Source organism: Artibeus jamaicensis, unplaced genomic scaffold (genome assembly GCF_021234435.1).
Source record: "Artibeus jamaicensis isolate MK-2021 breed Jamaican fruit bat unplaced genomic scaffold, CSHL_Jam_final contig_924, whole genome shotgun sequence".
Classification (NCBI taxonomy): Eukaryota; Metazoa; Chordata; class Mammalia; order Chiroptera; family Phyllostomidae; genus Artibeus; species Artibeus jamaicensis.
This window is the reverse complement of record NW_026522015.1, coordinates 1,012,429-1,033,991: the sequence shown is the minus strand read 5'-3', so window position 1 is coordinate 1,033,991 and position 21,563 is coordinate 1,012,429. Positions and strand designations below refer to the sequence as shown.

The 21,563-nt window shown below is 38.9% G+C and overlaps 2 long non-coding RNA genes and 1 gene segment (V, D, J or C); 2 read left to right on the top strand and 1 right to left on the bottom strand.

Moving 5' to 3' along the window:
* The window catches only part of LOC119054792 (uncharacterized), a 30,043-nt gene extending 25,755 nt beyond the window's left edge, over window positions 1-4,288 (bottom strand). For both annotated transcript variants that reach the window (XR_005083571.2, XR_005083576.2), the window contains exons 1-2: window positions 3,908-4,288; window positions 1,577-1,695 (exon numbers count right to left, since the gene is read on the bottom strand). This is a non-coding gene — a long non-coding RNA (uncharacterized LOC119054792). The remainder of the gene's footprint in view (window positions 1-1,576; window positions 1,696-3,907) is intronic.
* LOC128625829 (probable non-functional T cell receptor gamma variable 10) lies at window positions 1,584-3,730 on the top strand. The segment is given in 2 exon segments: window positions 1,584-1,668; window positions 1,777-3,730. Coding segments are annotated over 2 exon segments (609 nt in total).
* Window positions 4,289-7,356: 3,068 nt separating the features above from the next.
* Window positions 7,357-9,100, top strand: LOC128625830 (uncharacterized). Its single transcript, XR_008389663.1, has 3 exons — window positions 7,357-7,558; window positions 8,217-8,441; window positions 8,551-9,100. It is a non-coding gene; the product is annotated as an uncharacterized LOC128625830 (long non-coding RNA).
* Window positions 9,101-21,563: the final 12,463 nt, after the last annotated feature.

Genomic DNA, 21,563 nt, shown 5'->3' with positions numbered 1-21,563 from the left:
CCTTCTTGTTTGAAGAAATTTTTTTCCAGGAGTGTTTCTAAAGTGGCCATTTATTTCCTTTTTGTCTCGTAATGTTTAAAATCTTGTCCTAAGTTTAGGGAATTTCCCACATTACAAGTCTTGTGAAAGAACAAATCCATCTCCCACTATAGAAATGAAAAATGTCAGATACTTTTCTCAGCCTTCCTTGCAGCTGAAGTCAAGTAGGTAGTGTGAACTCAAGTAGTTATAAACACTCCCAACAGCTGCCTGCCACCACATCAGCCACCCGCACCCTGATACTGAAGTTGTTGGGTCTGGAAGCAAATGTCTGGCAGTGATGGAGGAGTGAGGGACTCAGGTGTCAGGTGACTATGGCTTCCCAAACAGTGGCAGCAATCAGGCCCCAGGCCCCAGGCCCCAGGCCCCAGTGCTTGCAGCAGCACTGGCCAGACTGCAGCATTGGTGTCCCTGTCCTCCTCCTTTTCACTCCCAGGATACATCTCTGTGCAGAGGAAGAGCCACATGCCTTCTGGTCTACCACTCTCTACCTCTCCAACATTCAATTTTCCAATGCTGTCATCTCAGAAGTAGTGTTTATTGAACAAGAAGGAAAATAGGGAAGCTGCCTCAGGAAAAATATCTAGCCATAGTGAGCCACCTTCTTCCTCTGTTTACTTCCTAAGAAGACCCAAGCTAGTCTGAGTTCACATCTGTTCCACACAGTATATCACAGGACTGGATATAAGTTTCAGGGACAACTGCTGTCCAGGGTTCAAGAAGCTCTAATACATACAATGCTTTCGGAGATAACCATGATGGAATTAGTTGACAGTATAGGAAAGTTAAATTCTTAAAAAATGATATTAACAATAATGTCTATTAACAATAGTATTAACAGTAATGTATAATAATCACTGAAAGTTTAATGTATGCCAGAATCTGGACAAGGTAGCCTTCTTAGTTATGTAATCTGCATAACCTTTTCAGAAAGACATTATTACTGCATCAATTTTTAAGTGAAGAATCTGAGGCACAAAAAGATTAAGAAATTTGCATAAGGTCAAGCAATTTCTAAGTGACAGAAATGAACGGTGACTAGCTGCAGACATTAAAAAATGCTTCAGTGTCATGGGAGTTGCTCAGAATGTAAGGTGAACTCAGAGAAGAGTAACACAAAACCTCATACACGTTCCACATGTAACTTAAATATGTTTATCATCCACAAGAATCACATTGTTATCCCTCTATATGCACAGAAAAAAATCTTCATTTTATCACCATAATGATAAATAGATTTGGTCTTGGTGATATAATTATAGTTATATTTATTTCTATCTTATCTGGTTTCTCAGATTTCTTCAATAAGTATCTTTAGCAGCATGTCCCAAGGCACCTCCAAGAACCTGTAACATTCATGCTGAAGAGCCCTCCAGAGACCATCAAATGTATCTTGAGACCATCAAGCCCACAAAAAGGAGTAACTTCTGAACAGCAGCCAGAACTAAAGGCCCAAGGTCCTGCTGACCCACCACTTCCTTCCCTCTCCCCAATCTAGGCTACACCCACTTGCTATTGACCTGAGTTTCCCTGCTACCTGGTCACCGCTTTCCTGCTTCTCTTTGAGGACACGGTCTGTTCACAGGATGTCTCTGCTGGAAGCATTCACCTTCTTGTCCTTCTGGGCAGGTGAGTAACAGTTCCTGACCTTTCAGTCTAGATGAGGGAGCAAAGAAATTCCTTAATGTTTCTTATATTATCAGAATTTCATTGGAAATTCTCTTCTTTTACATACAGTTGGACTTGGGCTATCAAAATTGGAGCAGCCTCAGATATCCATTTCCATAGTAGTAAAGAAAAGTGTTGACATATACTGCAAGGTTTCAAGCACAAATTTTGAAAACGATGTCATTCACTGGTACCGGCAAAAATCGAATCAGGCTTTGGAGCATCTGATTTATGTGAGCTCAACAAAAAGTCCATCTCAAAGTAACCAAGGTGGGAAGAACAACAAAGTTGAGGCAAGAAAGAATTCTCTAAGTCTCATGTCAATGCTGACTATAAACTTCATAGAAAAAGAAGATGAGGCCATTTACTACTGTGCTGGCTGGACACACACTACTACAACTGTTGAGACAACCCACACAATATCCTTTCCCTGGATCTGTGCCACATCCTTCCCATCAGTGGCAACCACAACCAGCACCCCCCTCTCCAGCTGGGCTCCTGAAGTCAGCCTTGCCTTGTCTGCAGCATTTTCTGAGCTCTTCAAGAAGCCATCTGGGATTGTGCTTGCACATAGCTCTCAGTTAATTCCAGGGATTGTGCTTCCACAGCTTTATTTGACAATACATCCCAATTAATTAAAGTCTTGTGTGGGGACGGAAAGCACAAGCTGTGCCATGGTCCACCATCTCATCTTCCAGTGACTCTCAGTAAGTTGTCAGGATGACTGGAGCCATTATTATCATGCATACTCAAGACAACCCTTTGGCAATATACTATTATTGTTCCATTTTCCAACTAAAAATTTAAGCTTATAGAATTTAGCTTTAAAGATTAGAAAGACAAGAAGTCCATCCTTTTTGAACTGGACTGTGAGACCATGATATTAAGTTCAAGGATTCAATACTTTAACTAAACACTAGGGTATCTGTATCAAATTAGGGATGAAGCAAAGTCATTTTTCTGGGAGGTGTGGGAAAAAGGTTTCAGCCAGCATGACATCCTCAGACCAGAGCTTCAGATTCACTGGAGATGTTACATGAGCCAGTTATATTTGGTAACCTTTGATTTTGTCTGTGAAAGTAGAAAGAACCTGCTATGATCTGAAGAACTAAGTGTGTGTTTTGTATAAGTTTGGCATAGTCAGGGTGTGTGTGTAAGTTGCTAGTTTATGCTCTCAATTCTTTGACTATATTAGCTACTTCAACTCACACTATATATACACCTGCTATCATCAAGTGTATTTGACTCACAAGGTAAGTGATGAATTAAGTGATTCAGTCACTTGTTCAAGTTACACAGCTGGTTTGTAGCTAGTTGACAGAGCAGGGTAAAGACCCAGATAATCTGGCTCCTCTTAGCTGTTTCACTAAAACCTTTCTAATTGCAAGACAATAAAAGAAAGAATACACTAGTCCCATCCTCATAGGGGAAACAGAGCTAAACATTATGGGACATTAACTGACACAAATTATCAATGTCTACTGAAGCATGTGCCCAGTATTTGAGTGACCGGGTGTCCTTCAGAATAAATTAAATGTCAATAAATTACCAATTGATTTTTCAATATAAAATAATACAAAGACCTATATTTTCAATTTCTAAAAGTCATGTTTGTAGTGGGATTCTTTAAGAATATAGCTGTCTCCTTTAAGGTTCCTATACATGCTGCTCACCATAGTTAAAAGTTACTGAAATAAAATCAAAATGTTTATTCTCTCTAGTCCCTATTTCAATGACTTATAGTCTACTATTTAATTTTGAGATGTACTGGAAGGGAAAATAGAGTAATTTTCAGGCCAGACAGACTCAAGAGACAGAATTAGACACATGATCTGTCAGCCTTCTCCCACCTATGGTGGGCTCATATTTCACTGAATTACATGGAGACCAAGACTCTTTATGACCATGATGGCATCTAAGTGGTGGCAATGTTGTCTTCTTGAACCTAAATAAAACCTCCCTAGTCGCTTTTATATTTTATGCAAGGAAATTAGAGACCAGAACCTAAGTGGTAAACATCACATGTGAGAAGATCCATTTCCCAAAGAATGCATGGAAAGTGTAGATCTTCTCAAAATATCTTTGATAATGTAGAGATAGCACTGTTCTTCAGCCATATAATGCCCACAGAGAAACACATAGAGAAAATAAATGTTATGACAGCTTTTCAGTACGACTCAGAAAAAAATTAGTGACATACCTGTCCGGATCATGAAGCATATTTCCTGTCAGTTCAGCACAAGAGTGTTGTCAGAACCCTTGAAACTGCTCATCTCAGCATCAGGTTGCACAGGCCTCCATGGGACCACCTGACCCACCATTTCCTCCTCCCATACTCTCCGCCCCCTGCCCTGGACATTCCAACCAGGTTCCTCACTTTCCTGCCTTCTCCCTGGTGACACAGTGTGGCAGACAGTAGGATGTCACTCCTGGGAACATTAATATTTTTCTCCCTCAGTGTTAGTGAGTTGCTCTTCAATTTATTTGAACATGGATGAGAGATAAAAGAGATATTTTAATTGTTTCTGTTTCTATGTCAGATATTCATGGGAATTTCCACTTTTCATTTCCAGTGGGACAGGGGCAGTTACAGTTGGAGCCACCTAAGATGTCAATTCAGAGCAATAGAATGTTCATATTGTGTACAATGTCCACTGAAGACTTTGAAAATACAGTTGTGCACTGGTGTCAGAATAAACCACACGAAATTATGGCACACCTGAAGTCTATCATCTCAACAAATATCCCAGCCCCAGTTAACTTAGGTGAACAAATAGTAAATTTGAGGCAAGAAAAAGTTTTCAAAAGTCTACGTCAGTCCTTACCATACATTTCACACTAGCCATTGACTAGTGTGCTGCTGGGATCCACAGTGCACAGGTGCCAAGATACCCAGCAACAGCCTACTCTGGGTCTCTGCCCCACCACAGCATTTCCACAGAGCACACTCAGCTAACTTCTGCCTGGGCTGCCAGCCTCTATCTCGCCTTTGCTGCTGCACATCTCAGTTTACAGGAAGCCAATTGTGCCTGCTCACACATTAGGCCCCACCTTCAGCAGAAAGCATTTCTGATCATGCCGTTCCCAAATCTTCATTTAACACACTTCCTTGTGAATTAAATTTTGACTGGGAATGAGTAAACACAGGTCCCATTAATCATATCCCTATCTAAATACTTCCACTAACAGGAATGGCTCAGGCTGAGGGAAGGAAGCATTGTGTACCAGCTCTCTATCTCCTGGACAGAGTACATGCACCTTACCACAGACAATTATCATAACACTCCAGCCCTATATTCATTATTTGCCCATTTTACAAATAAAATATTAAGCTCTGAGAGTTGAAGTGATTGGTCAAAAAAAGAAGGTCATATGTTTTGAACTGGACCATGAAGCTACCCTGAAAATGTAGACATCGCAATTCTATAACAAACAACATACTTGAGGTCAACTTGGGATGGAGCCAGTATCTTTTTACTGGGGGAGGCAGGAGATAGTTTATCACTTCACATTCAGGGTTGTGGGAACATTATATCATCAGAATGCAGGTCCAAAACCCTGGGGTCATTTGATTAGCCCACCATATTGTGAGTGACCCATGGTACTGCTTATGAAAGAGTGAGAATAGGTCCAGAGAATAAACAGCTAATAATTTTTTGTGTGGAACAGATGTCTATTGGTGTTCTCAATTCTTTGAGCATATGAAATTCTTCAACCCTCACTGTAACCTGTGAGGTCTCTTCTCTTATGACTATGAACACAATTGACTCACGAGGTAAGAGATAATCATGTATCCCAAGAACTTCTCCCAGTCATATAGCTGACCCAATGCAAACTAGGGCTGAACCCATGTAATCTAGCCTCAGAGTCTGACCTTTAGACCATACATAAGAGGATATAAAGAATGCTATGCATTGTTTCTACACCCATGAAGAAACCAAAACTAAACTTTGTGAAACATTCCCTGACACAATTTACCATTTAGTACTGAGTCATGACATCATAGCGACAAGGATTTGAGTGACCAGAAGTTCTCACAGAGTATGAAAAATGTCAATAAATTATCAATTTGTTTCCCAAATGACAACCCACTCTTCTTATGCAGTCCAGGCTGTCACCCCATAGAAGAATACGGATATTCCCTTGCATGTGTGACATACATAGCCCTTTATTTATTTGATAATATCTAAGTTTATGACAACATATTCATTCCCATCACTTTCTCTTCTAAGGACCCTGGTTCTAGTTATCAATTCAGGGAAGCCATTGGAAGAAAGAAAGGAGAGTCACAAGAAAAGCTGTGGTAGATCAGCCTGTCAGCCTTTCTCCTCTTACCTCTAAGGTACTCAACCTTTTGTGATTGCGTCCTGTCTGTGTAATTCCTGGTTATCTTATTCTCTCAGGGTTGACCCAAGTTGATTTCTTCAACCTATATAGGGTCTCACTGATCATCTAAACTCTTAATAAAAGCAAGGGTGGAGAGAAAGACCTGAAAGAATAAAAAGGAATGAGAACATAAGCTCTTTTCAGACAGGAAGGCACAGACAAGCTTGTCAACATACCACTGCCATCTTGTCTACTTGGTTGTCTCATAGGCCAGTAATGAGATGCTTACAGTGATATACTCTGCTGTGTTCAGATCTTAGAAGAAAACTCTCCAGCAGGTTTTCATATTTCAGGCTAAATGATGATTTACAGGGAAGAAAACATCTGATTTACATTGCATTCGAAGAATAGACTCTTATGCAGTCATGGAAAACAATGTTTTATTGTATTTTATTAATAAAAAATTAAAAATTCACAATATAGCATAAAGAAAAATTCATAAGTATCTAATAATAACTTTTTAACATTAAGACTCTTTGTAATGATAGAATAATAATAAAAGAATGGGGAATAAATTGTCTAAACTTTTACAAATGATTATTCCTGAGGGAATAGATAGTTTTATTTCTTCTATGTATGTTTTTTTTAATTAATTTATTTATTTTTTGAGAGAGGGGAAGGGAAGGAGAAGGAGTGGGAGAGAAACATCAATGTATGGTTGCCTCTTACGCATCCCCTGCTGGGAACTGGCCTGCAACCCAGGCTTGTGCCCTGACTGGGAATCGAACCGCGATACTCTGGTTCATCTTCTATGTATGTTGATTAACTTTATATATTTTCCTCAATAAGCTACCATGGTTGCATCATAAAAAAAATTTAACAAAGTATATTTGGTTTTGTTTGATAATAATACTCATAATAAGAATTTCTAACAGTATTGACTCATGATGTATCAGGTATTAATATTTGGGTGTTCTGTGCACTATTGTTGTGCATGATGATCATGTAAACCCCTTAATGCCTTGAAAAATACACACACAGGCAATGTGTAATGTAGAAAGTGAGGCATGAGAAACTCAAGTAACTCAACAAATGTCAGATAAATTTATCTGGTATATGAAGGTGTTTAATTATAACTTTAGTCATTAAATAATGCTCACATAGATTAAAGACCTCAACATTGCTTGCTAAGAAGTTAATTGAAAAAAAAAGAATATAAAGCCAATATTCAAATTCCACTTAAAAGTGTTTATTTATATATAATACCAAGCAATTCTATTTCTATTAATAAATATGTAGAGAAAATTCAAAGTAACAGTAAAGTATGAGTACCTTTTACTGTCATTTTCCATACCTCATTTTACTCAGACTTTCTTTAACAAACTGTTACTTATCTGAGCTCTCGTGTTTTCCAGATCTGGTCTTTGAATGAGTCACCTCTCTTCGCCACTGTTCTCATTGCCAGATGGAGGTCATCCTAAGAGCTACCTCACTGGAGTGTTGTAGAAAGGATCACACAAAATAAGTAAACAATTAGAATATTGCCTTACAAATAATAGTTTCTAAATGGATATTATATGCAGAGTTAATTTGAAAGCTTATTATTACATATTAAACATGTAACATTGAAATGTAACATATAACATGACATTGAAAATACTCCTGCATGTAGCATAGTGTTTATGAGACAGTTCAGAGGTCCAGAATGGGAAGTTGAGTCCCCAAATTGCTCTGTTTCCTCTATCTGCCAGCAGCTGCAGCCCAGCCCCTTTTAAAAGGCACCCAGATTGTAAATGAAGTTTGGTTGCCCTGAGTCGTAACCTGTGTGGTGACATACAGGTTGATTTAAAAATAAACACAGAAATTCTCCCGTGCTTGTGCATATGGCATCTTAAATATTGTCAGTGAAGCCCGTGTCTAATTTTTGTGGTGCTGTGTCAAAGAAAAATACAGATCAGGTTTCATACCTAAGTACTGAATCCACAGCAAGTCACAGAAAGGTAGACATAGGGTCCAAACATAACACGTGTCTTCACATTTCTGAAGTAATATTTCTATGGCATGGTATTTCACGAGAAACAGCTGAGTGGATGTGAGAATCGTCCCTGCCCTAACCCAAGAGGGATAAATTTATCGCAGGATTTTCTTTCCAGATCACAAACACTCTTACCCTATCTTCCCAGCATACATGGGACACAAGAAGCCTCACAAGTGCTCATTTATAGCAGATCAGGAAGAACCCCAGGGAACTGTCTGAGCCACCACTTCCTCCTAGAAACCAGCCCCAGCCCTGCCCTCCTCACTCTGCTCTGCTAACAGGAACCTCACTTTCTCACCTTCTCCCTGGGGAGCCAACCTGGCGTGTGGGATGTCAGTACTGGAAGCAGTCATCTTCTCCCTCTGGGCTTGTGAGTTACTCCATCATTTTTTACAAGAGAGAAGAACTTTTTTATTGCTACTTCTTTAGGTGTCATTTGTTCATTGGAATTTACTTATTTATTTAATTTTTGCTTGCAGTTTGCCTTGGACAGTTAAAGCTGGAGCAACCTGAAATATCAATTTCCAGGTCAAGAGATAAGAGTGCCCATATATTTTGTAAGGTGTCTTCTAGCACCTTTAGCACAGACTACTACATACATTGGTGCCAGCAAAAACCAGATGAAGGTATAGAACATTTAATATACATTGACCCAACAATGTCTGTTAATCGAAAGAACAACAAATTTGAGGCAAGTAAAAATCCTCAAACTTCTACTTCCACCTTGAAAATAAATTTCTTAGAGAAACAAGATGAGGCCGTGTACTTCTGTGCCTGCTGGACTGACACCCACGATAGAGTTGCCAAGATTCCCTCACAAGAACCATCTTCAGTCTGTGCCCACACACATCCTTCTCAACATGGGCAACCACAGAGGCTGCACAGCTGGGCACCCAGCCTGGGCCTCCCTCCACACAGAACTTGACTATTATTTTGACTGCAGAGATTACTTATAACATAAGTGGTATGGCTTAGACTCAAAAAGGAAATCATCAAATTCTAGGAACAATGTCTGTGATATTATACCTAATGTAACCATAATAACACATTTGCAATGTAATGATCATTTTTTCCCACTTTACCTTTAATAACTTGAGGTTAGAGACATAAAATTACTTTAAAAACCCTCATACTGCTACAACCCTGTCGGGCCATTCTAAAGATGTTCAGTGTTTATTTACTCCATACATTTTGGGGTGGATGTGGGATGGAGCACTTGCCCTCTCCTCCAGGGGGAGGAAGATGATTTATTCTGCACTGAGGGATGTGTCACGGCCTGATGAGCACACTTCCCTTTGCACAGGCCTGAGATCCCCCAGGGTCATTAGATGATCCCACACCAGAGTGGATAGTCATCAGGATCCCTTTCCCTAGGATCCTGGGAGGATCACAGTGTTCATTCACTAAGAGCTGCTGCTATTTCTCAGGCACTGTTCTAATTCATCTCATATTTTTGAAAATCTGTTCATATATTATCATGAGTCACTCTTGGAAGATGAGGAGACAGAGGCATAGAGATGTTATTTACTTTGTCTGTGGTCACTGGGATACTAAGTGCAGATGGAAAGCTGGGCTTCTGGCTTCAGTGACAATCCTTGCAACCAGTCTGCTACCTGCCTCTGAAACACAGGCAGTAGAAATGGCATCTAGTCTGTGGTTCCCACAGCTAAAGAGAAAACAAACTCTCATTCACAAAATAATTACTGAAACAAAGAGATTACTATTCTAAACTGAGGCTAAGTGTTATCTTCCTAGAAATCATATAAATACTATGGATGATTTGACTTTCAAAACATAAGAGAATAAAATATTAAACAAAAACATTTTATTTTCTATTATTTTTTGAGGTAATAGAAATAAATGAAAAAAGACACCCTTCTTTTAGGACATTTTCTTTTTTTTTTTTGAGATGTAAGGTATTTTTTAAATATATTTTATTGATTATGCCATTACGGTTGTTCTCTTTCCCCCTTAATTCCTCTCCACCTTGCACACCTCCTCCCCCAATATTTTCCCCTTTAGTTTATGTCCATGTGTCACGAGTTCTTTAGATTCTATATTTCCCATACTATTCTTGCCCTTCCCCCTGTCTATTTTCTACCTACCATCTATGCTACTTATTTTCTGTACCTCCTCCCCCTTTCTCCTCCTCCCACTCCCCTGTTGCTAACCCTCCATGTGATCTCCATTTCTATGGTTCTGCTCCTGATCTAGCTGTCTGCTTGGTTTGCTTTTGTTTTAGGTGTGGTTGTTAATAATTGTGAGTTTGCTGTCCTTTCACTGTTCATCTTTTTTATCTTCTTTTTCTTAGATTTAACATTTCATATAATAAGGGCTTGGTGATGATGAACTCCTTGAACTTGACCTTATCTGAGAAGCACTTTATCTGCCCTTCCAATCTAAATGAAAGCTTTGCTGGATAGATCAATCTTGCATGTAAGTCTTTGGATTTCATGAGTTAGAATACTTCTTTCCAGCCCCTTCTTGCCTATAAGGTCTCTTTGGAGAAATTAGCTGACAGTCTGATGGGAACTCCTTTGTAGGTGACTGTCCCCTCATCTCTTGCTGCTTCTAGGATTCTCTCCATTTTAATCTTGGCTAATGTAATTATGATGTGCCTTGGTGTGTTCCTTCTTGGGTCCAACTTCTTTGGGACTCTCTGAGCTTCCTGGATTTCCTGGAAGTCTATTTCCTTTGCTAGATTGGGGAAGTTCTCCTTTATTATTTGTTCAAATAAGTTTTCCACTGGTGGCTGTTCCTTCCCCCCTTCTGGTGCCCCTATAATTTGGATGTTGGAATGTTTAAAGATGTCCTGGAGGTTCCTAAGCCTCTCCTCATTGTTTTGAATTTTTGTTTCTTCATTCTTTTCTGGTTGGATGTTTCTTTCTTCCTTCTGGTCTACTCCCTTGATTTGAGTCCCAGTTTTCTTCCTATCACTATTGGTTTCCTGTGCATTTCCCTTCATTTCACTTAGTTTAGCCTTCATTTGTTCCTCTAATTTGCAACTAAAATCAACCAGTTCTGTGAGCATCCTGGTCACCAGTGTTTTGAACTGTGCATCTGATAGGTTGGCTATCTCTTGGTTGCTTAGAAGTATAGGCTCTGGGGCTTTGAGCTGTTCTTCTGCTTGAGCCATAATGTTTTGGTCTGTTCATGCCTGTTATGTACGAGGGGCGGAGCCTTAGGTGTTCACCAGTGGGGGGCAACCCAGGTGGATGAGTTGTGACGCTGTATGTGGGGGCGGGGTTAGAGGGGGCAATGGTGCTTGTTCCAGGCTGTCTCTCTGATTTTGGTCCCCTCTGCTGCTTCCCAAAAGCAAATTGGGCCCTTCTGGTTCTGGTGTTCGGATGTGTGGGCTTGTGCACCCTCCAGGACCCTGTGGATCTCTCCAACAAACTCTGTGTGAGCTTGGAAGCCTCTCCCGGCACCTCGACCCCTGAAAGTTTTTCAATCGGTGCTTTTAGGCTTTAATTCCCAGTGCTGGGGCCCTGGTTTGTGCAGTCTGTCTCACTGCTTGTTTTTTTGCCTGGTTTATCTGCACTCAAATGTTTGACCGCGCACTCTGCCAGCTGCCTTGTGCCCTCACTGGGTCTGCCTGTTGACACTCCACGCCGGGGATCTACCAATTGCTGCTTTCGAGCCTGGGTCAGTCTGGCCACTTTTTCCTGCAGGACCCTGTTCAGCCAGGCACTGACTCTGCCCCTCTTACCAGTCTGGCTGAATGGTTCGTTATTGTCAGACTTCCATACAGTTCAACTTTCTGTCTGTTTTGGTTGCATTTTTGTTACTAAAACTTTGTTGTCTTTAAACTTGGTTGTGTGAGGAGGCACAGTGTTTCCACTTATGCCTCCATCTTGGCTGGAAGTCCTTAGGACGTTTTCTCATAGGATATATGCCTCTAATACTCCTGGAACACAGCCACCTCTACACATTTACATACTGTCTCTGACTGCTTAGGAGCTACAGGTGCAGAGACGAGTAATCACAGCACAGACCTTATGGTTCACAAAGCCTAAAATATATGTTATCTGACAACCTACAGAAAATATTTGACAGCCTTCATTGTGCAACATGAAGTAAAATGCAATAAAAAAGTATTGGTAACTTTTACTATATGAAAGTGAAAGCAAACTTTGTAAAATGAAAGGGAACATAAGTTGAATCAAAGAGTAAATCACAAACTATGGAAAATATTTGCAACCTGTTTAGAAGATAAAACCTTACTATCACTGATATGAAAATTACATTTTAAAAATGAAGAAAAAACATTTAAACTATCCTATATGAGTATGGGAAAAGACATAAAAACCAATTCATGCAGACTAATGTAAAAATATCTCAAGCATAGTAGGTAGGTAGAAAATAGATAGGGGGAGGGCAAGAATAGTATGGGAAATATAGAATCTAAAGAACTTGAGACACATGGTCATAAACTAAAGGGGGGAAATGGTAAGGGAGGGGGTGTGCAGGGTGGAGGGGAATGAAGGGGGAATAGAACAACTGTAATGGAATAATTAATAAAATATATTTTTAAAAACCCTCAATTTTACTTATGGTAATGTAAATGCACATCAAGACTGCTATTTCTCATGCATGAGATTTAATAGTTAAATTAATTAGGGAAAATAATATACATTTCTGGCAAAATGCACAATATAACTTTTTGTTGAGAAATTTGGATATCTCTAACAAAACTTCATATGCATTTACTTTCTCATGAAGGAAAAATAGCCTTTTGAAATTTACCCCTAAGGCACAACTTTCAGCAATATAAAATACATATGCTAATGTTAATTGTTCTATAACTGCAAAATATTTCAGTTACATAAATATACAAACATAGGAGAAATTACATATTGAAATTACATAAATATACAAACATAGGAGATTGATTGAATAAATGATGGCACATGTGTAATGGAGTATATAGAGCTCTAAAATAGAATGAGAGATGCAAAATTACTCAAAATTCTCTATATAGTTGGCCCTTGAACAACATTGGATTTGGGGGCATTGATGCCCTACACAGTAAAAAAGAACTGTGAATAACTTTCCCCAGACACTTAACTACAGTCTACCCTCAGTATCTGTGGGGCATTGGTTCCAGGACTGCCTGCAATACTAAAATCTGCAGGTGCTCAAGTTCCTTATTTAAAATAGCATAGAACAATGCATAGAGCCAGCCCTCTGCACCTTCCAACTCTCCAACTGTGGGCTGAAAATGCTATTATTGATCAGCTATTGGTTGAATCTGTGGATACAAATCCCATGGATATGGAGGGAAGAGAGTATTTACTGAAAAATATCCTCATGTAAATGGGCCTATGCAGTTCAAATCTGTGTTGTTGAAGGGTCAACAGTCCTGCCAGTTAACAGTTGGAAATTTAAATTTAAAAAATAGTACTATTTACAATTGCAACAACAACTTATATAACATTTAGAAATAAATTTATTCAAAAATATAAAGGATGTGTATGCTGAAAACTACACACTTTGACAACAGAAGTTAAAGAACAACTAAATAAATTGAGAGATATGCCATATTCATGGATTGGAAGACTCAATATATTTAAGATATCAAACTTTCCTCAAAATGATACATAAATTTAATGTAATCCCAATCAAAATCTCTGGAAGACTTTTTGTAGAAATCAAGGTGCTTCTTCTAAGATATATATGGGAGTGCAAAAGACATATAATAACCAAAACAGTTTTGAACAGATTACTACCTTAGATGTATTCTTAAACTATAATAATCAAGACAGTGGGGTATTGGTGAAAAGATAGACATAGATAAGACCATTAGGAAAGAGAATCCAGAAATAGGTCTATACATATGTGGTTAAATTATTTTTATCAAAGGTGCCAGGTAAATACAAAAATGAACAATGGATAGGCTTTACAACAAAGAGTATTGGAACAATTGTTCATGTATGTGAAAAAAAACCTCAATCCATATTGAACACCATAAACAAAAATGAACTTGAAATGATATACAGATTAATGTAATACTGAAAACGATAAAACTTCTAGATGAAAATAGAGGAGAAACTTATTGTGACCACGTGTTAGGCAATATTTTTTTAGTGTAAGAAAAAAAACATTGGACAAATTGTATGTTCATCAAGATTAAAGACATTAAAAATGCTCTTTTAAAGACATTAAAAAATGGAAAAAGAAGAAAGAGAAAAAAGGACCAGGGGGCAGAAAGTGCTGCTTCTGAAGGAGAGGCAGGAACACTCTTGAAGGCCACATTCAAGAGTCTGTTTTACTGCACCTGTTCACAACTGAGTCAGAAAATGTCCACTTTCCTCACTTCTCACCGCATGAAACAAAACTTCAATAAAAATAACTGGAATATAGCTAACAGTGCTTCAAGAGACAGGCTTTCTCTGGGGAACAGAACAAAGGGAAGACTTTAAAAAATGAGAAGACAAACATAAAAAAGAACCAGGCAAATTTTAAATCTCTGCACCCCAAAATCACCAAACTCCAACTTGATTACCTAACAAACTTCAAACTCAGTAAAATTCCTGATTACACTAATAATAAAGGCCTGGTATAAGGAAATTGTGCTCATTTGTAAGCATAAAATATATTCGCGCCAGCATTTTATGTACCATACATGTCCATATTTCAACCAACAATTTCAGAGGCATACAAAAGGCAAGAGGAAAATCAGTGTAAAGACACAGAGCAATCATTAGAGCCAGTGACGCATGACACAGATGTTGGAACTAACAGACAGGGAATCTGAAATAAGTATGATTAATATACTAAAAATTTTAATGAAAAAATGTAAAGCAACATGCAATATCAGGTAGGTAATTTCAACAGATGAAAATTATTTTTTAAAAATAAAGAAAATGCTAGAAATAACACAGTAATAGAAATGCAAAATGCCTCTGAAGGACTCATCAATCAGTAGGCTCAGTAGAAATAAGGAAAGAATTTGGTAATGTGAGGATAGGCCACTAGAAATCCCCCACAGCCCAATGCTTTGAGGTGATGAGGTAGAGATAGAGATACAGCAGATAAACATACATCCTAAAAGTACAGAACTATGGACAATGTCCCATTTTCAAACACATTTGTAATTAGAATCCCAGAAGTAGAAGAAAGACAAAATCGAGGAAAAGAAATATTTTAAGAAATAAGAACTGAAGGTCTCCAGAATTAGTGTAGGGACCAAAGATAAGGACAAAGAAAAATTTTGAAGGCAGCTATAGGAAAAAAATTAGACTTCCATCAGAAACAAGCAAGCAAGGAGACATTGGAGTAAAATCTCCAAAGTATTGAAAAAAACAAAACCTGGCAACCCAACGAAAATATCCTTCTTTATCTCTCCCTCTCCCCTTCTTTCCTCCTTCCCTCCATCTCCCCATCTCTGTTTTGAACCAATAAAGGACTTTAGTTCTTTAATGAACAACAACAAAAATGGTTTCTTTACAGTAATATTGGATGGTAACAGTCACACAGTAATGACAAAAATTTGCTAATAAATTTCATTAGCAGACCCATTTCCACGGGATGTTTTGGGGAAATACCACAAACCCCTTTTCCTGCAGTTTCTGGGTCTTAGCTGTGTGTTCAGGGTGCCACATCCTCTTACAAAATCAGCCCTTGGATTTGCTCTGCAAGCATCCCATTATTCAATCGCCTCAACTGGCAAGTGCTGGCAGAATGCTGCTCTTGCTCCAGGTCATCGTGGTGACCTACCTTTGGACTTGTGAGTGGCTTTACCCAGTAGACATCTTATTCATTTGAAGGGAGGCAATGGAAAGCCTGGACTGTCAAAGTAGCCCATGTAGGCAGAAAAAAGCCACATGGTCATTCAAACTAAACTGACAGATTCCACCACACTTTGACTTCTTCAGGGAGAAACTGCAGACCCCAAGATTTTCATGACCAAAGAACAAATACATGCTATTTTAATGAATGTCAAAATTTCACTAATCTTTGCTTTTTTCTTGCAGATACAACTGGAGACACTCAAATAACACAAGCTATAACATCCATTACCAAGAAAGAAGGAAACACAGCCTTCCTTGAATGCCAAATAAGAGATAGCTCAAGGAAGAATATATATATACACTGGTACCGACAGAAGCCGGACCAGCCACTCAAACGAATTCTGTATATTTCTTCAAATGACAATGTTATCTATGAACAAGGTATTAGTGAGGAAAGATATGAAGCAAGGAAACAGCAGAGTAATTTGTTGGCCAGCCTCAGGATACACCAAGTTAAGAAGGCAGATGCTGGACTGTACTACTGTGCCTGCTGGATGGAATACACTGCATGGAAATACTCACTGTCACTGAACAAAAACCCTCCCATGCTGTTTCATCTGTACAAAAGCACACCCTTCCTCCTTTCTGCCACCCAAAGGGACCTGACTACTAATTGGTGGACTTTTCTCCAGGGCATGTGTCCTGAGCAAGGTCTAAGCTAGAGCCCAAGGAGCCAATTTATGATGGTCCTTTCAGTAATGTCACTATCATCTATCCTCACCCCTCTGGGGCCTACTCTGGGTTTCTAAATGTCCTAAATTATCTCTGCTTCACCATCTTTGGGAGGGGAGCCTGCTTGAAAGGAAGCCACAGTCCCGTGCTCAATATGGTCTGTTGACTTTCAATGAATGAATAAATAAGTGGTGGAAGATACAAGGCCTTTTGGGTGACGTAGACCTTGGTTTCAAATTTCTGCTCATCCTGTTACTGACAGCATAATCCAGGAAATTTACTAAATTGAGCTCACTCTTTTTTCTCAATTTTATGTGTTCATGGGGTTAACTCCCTTGTAAGGTTTCTGAGAACTGAATGGGTTTTCATATATGAAAGTTTTTACACTTTGATCAACAAATTGCAATGTACTTTCCCATGGTCATTAAATCACTCCACTGAGCCATTTAGAAATCACACCTTATCTTGTGCTCCAAACAATGGTAAAATGTAGTTTTAATACTAAAAATCTAAGACTTGTGAATAGGAAAGAATGGAAGGAAACAAACAAGCTTTATTCTTCTCCAACATCTTTCTTTATTCACAGCAATAAAAAGCAATCAAAGAATCAATTAAAGCAATTGTTAATATTTACTAGGCTTTGTAAACTTTCTGCAAACAACTGATATATAAAATGTGCATATTTCTACATAACTTTGTGGAAATATGAACTCATTAGTGATTATAAAGTAATGATACTTTCCTTTCCATTCTCATGTAAGCCATACATACACAAGCTCATAAAATATGGTAAAAAATCTATAACTGAGCTCAAGAATAGGTATATTTGAAGCAACACTTTAAAGAAAAATGAGAAGAAATGGCTCTCAAGAGAACTTTATCACTGAATTCTTGTAACACAGGTGGCTTTTTTGTTGTTTCTTTGTGGTATTCTGGGGTCTGAGAGTTCCTGAATACCAGGAACATGATAAAATAACACTGCGACAGATTTTACCAAGGATTTGCATGGGTCATAAAGCAAACCTTCCACCCCTGTCACTGCCTCTGCAGAACAAGGGTTGTCGCTGCATCTCTGTCCCTGATTAAACACCACTCAGAGTATCCATTCTGACTAGTCACTGGCAATGCAAAGCCATGAATTTTTCTTGTGTCTTTGGCCTAGGTCTGTAGGTTGACTTTCCCCATTACTTATCTTTTCATTGTTTTTATCTCCAGAGTCAACTTTTTCAAGTGCCTCTGAATTCCCTCCCTTGCACTTCAGATGGAGACACCAAAATGAGAATATCTCAGGATCAACTCTCCTTTACCTGGACACCAGACAAAACAGTGCACATAACCTGCAAGCTGTCTGGGGTTCCCCTTAAAAATGCCATTGTGCACTGGAATGAACAAAAACAAGGGAAGCCCCTGAGACGAATCCCTTATGGCTCAACCAAGAATAACCAGGATGACCAGCTCAATCCCCACTTGGAGACATATAGGAAAGATGATGGAATCTTTTACTTGATAATTAATAAAGTTGTCAAGTGCAATGAAGCCACCTACTACTGTGCCTGCTTGGATCTAACAAGGTCACAGAGTCGAAAGGAACCTGTAAAAAATCTTTCTCTGTTACTAACCCTTAACTCCAGTTACACTTGAGCAACCACTACAGACCTTTTACTGTCCTTAATCATAAGTTCATAAACTGTTGAGACAGGGAGGGCTCTTAGGACGTGTTCAGCACAGTGCTCACACTTGAAATGAGGAAGCTGGGGCCAGCTCAGAAATGGCAGGTTACTTGTCCAAAGCTCGTTAACCACAGAGACAAGGCTCCTACTTGTGTTTCAGATTTCCAGTCCAGTGCCTTTTCCTGTCTCTCTGATGGTCAATGTTGAATTTCTTTTAGCAAAATTGTAACTATTTCAAAAGGAAGCTACAGCAACTAAGTACACCTTGTCTTCAAAGTGAGGAACCCAGAACATGGTAAGGTCTGATATGTTGGCAAAGTATGTGATTTCCCCCTGTTGAGAACAGATAAAGGTCAGCAGGGCATGGACTCCAAGCTCCTTCTATTTCCATGCCATTTCCCCATGGCTATGTACTCCCCTTCATCTCTGTAGTTTCCTATCAATTCTGAAATACCCAATACTTGAATAGTTTCCTGGCATAAACATCAATTATGTGAGAGGTGAAGATTAGTTTATCATGAATATACTTGTAAATGTTTGCCAGTTACAGAACAACCTGCTGAACCAAGGTTCATATTTCCTGCTCTTTACTCTGACCTGACACCTGTCCTAACTGCATGATTGTGCACTTGGCTCCAAATTTGATAGCCCTGATCTGCTTTCTGTATTGTTAGAATAGGGACCTTTTCATGTCCAAGTCTTAGCAGCCATAGCTTGAAAACAACAAGTACAACAGTAGGAACAACCTACACCATAACATTACAGCTAAAAACCTCTCTTCTTGGATGTCTAATAAGTATCCAGAATACAATTATTGATGCTAATATCCTTCCCTCACCTCAACCCCCACAATTTGTATTATTTTTCTCCATGAACTCTCCTGTCTCAGGAAAGTACAAAGGTATATTGTATCATTGAACACAATATCAGGGATGTTTGTCAAGCAGATGGTGTTTTCTTAATTTTCCTATGTCTTTTACTTTATCTAGTAATGAGGGAAAAATAGACAAAACCTGAGAACTTTTTAGGTTTTCCCCATGATATGAAATCTGATAAAAGAGACAGGAGACCCTGGGAACTGTGGTTTCCGCGGCCAGAACATAAACCACAAACCCAGCCAACCCCAGGGGCACCACCTAAGCCTAGAACTGGCTTTCCAGACAGAGCCCCCAGAGTAAACCCTTAGATCCAGTGCAGAGAACTGCCACTCCTCTCTCTCTCTCAAATTTAATGCAAGTTCAGAAACTCTATTTGTTTTCTAGCTGACATGTGCAGGGCAATCAACAAGCTCATGACAGAAATAACCACTTAATCCAAACAATATGTATAATTTGAACTGTGTGGCCCAATTGTCCTCATGGACATTTTAATCTCTTAGTGTAACCCATGGACAAGTGAAAAGAAGCCAACTTGTAGAATTTAATTCAACATTCCAATTAAACTAGAACCAGTCCTCACATTTGCAAAAATACAATCTCATTAGCGAGGTGCTTGTATCGACTGTACATTGCTATTAGAATAATCAAATTGAACATTTAACCTGCTTTCTACTTAGGATGATATTCCCTGTAATTCTCAGAAAGCAATTATCCAATATCTCATATTTGACCATTTGAGATACAGATCCTCTAATTATAGACCCTGAATAGATCTGGAAACTGTCCCTACCACACATAACTTTCCAGGTCCACCCAAGCAGTGTGAAGTAATAGAAAAAACAAGGTTTAGGAGTTTGTGACCTTGAAATCAAATCCCTTGGTTTGGCATCCCTAGCTTTCAGTTCACTCTGCATTTTAAGAGTAACAACCACTCTTAAATAACCACAGTATAGGTAAAGCTGAACAATTTATACGCATGCCTAATTTTGAGCAGACCCCACATGTATGAATTTCCCTTTCCTTTACTACTAGAGAACCCAGAGCTATGTCTTGTTATGTCAGAGCAAGGAGAAACAAGAAAAAAGGAGATATGGGACTAAAGTGTTCCTCTCAAAAAACTATTCTTTTCAAGCAAATGTGCCTTTCATGAATAGCTGTTCAGAACAGACAAGCATATCTTGTTTGCAAAATAGAAACAACTGCTTCACCAAACATGTTTTCCTGTAGATGCTGTATGAATTAAGAGGTATTTGAAATGCACATAATACCATATGAAGTATCCAAAGTGCAAAGAAGCCTTAAGAGACTAGAAGCTCTTTCAAATTCAGAATGAAGATGGTAAAAATACTAAAGGGAAGAAGCTGCTTAAATGTGAAATGACCTGGACTCTGTCAAACACAGCCCTGAGTTTTAATAAACAAGTAAACATAGTACTTTCCAATAATCTATTGTGCTATATGAAAACATATATAATATGATGTAAGTCATAGGTAAATCAAAATTATGTCAGACTGTGAAAGCTAGTGGCTCACAGATAGTAGTGATTTTATCTCTTGTACAAGTAACATAATATGTTAATTTTGCTTTAAATAGCCTTCTGGCCATCTTTCTTTTTTAAAATATATTTTATTGATTATGCCATTACAGTTGTCCCATTTCCCCCCTTCATTCTCCTCCACCTTGCACACCCCCTCCCCCATTCCCCTTTTGTTCATGTCCATGTGTCACAAGTTCTTTAGCTTCTACATTTCCCATACTATTCTTGCCCTCCCTCTGTCTATTTTCTACCTACTGTCTATATCCATGCTACTTATTCTCTGTACCTCCTCCCCCCTTCTCCTCCTCCCACTCCCCTGTTGCTAACCCTCCATGAGATTTCCATTTCTATGGTTCTGCTTCTGATCTAGCTGTCTGCTTGGTTTGCTTTTGTTTTAGGTGTGGTTCTTAATAACTGTGAGTTTGCTGTCCCTTCACTGTTTATTTTTTATCTTCTTTTTATTAGATAAGGCCCTTTAACATTTCATATAATAAGGGCTTGGTGATGATGAACACCTTGAACTTGACCTTATCTGAGAAGCACTTTATCTGCCCTTCCGTTCCAAATGAAAGCTTTGCTGGATAGAGCAATCTTGGATGTAGGTCCTTGCCTTTCATGACTTGGAATACTTCTTTCCAGCCCCTTCTTGCTTGTATGGTCCCTTTGGAGAAATCCACTGACAGTCTGATGGGGACTCCTTTGTAGGTGACTGTCCCCTTATCTCTTGCTGCTTCTAGGATTCTCTCCTTCATTTTAATCTTGGCTAATGTAATGATGATGTGCCTTGGTGTGTTCCTTCTTGGGTCCACCTTCTTTGGGATTCTCTGAGCTTCCTGAATTTCCTGGAAGTCTATTGCCTTTGCCAGAATGGGGAAGTTCTCCTTTATTATTTGTTCAAATAAGTTTCCCACTTGTTGCTGTTCCTCTTCCCCTTCTGGTACC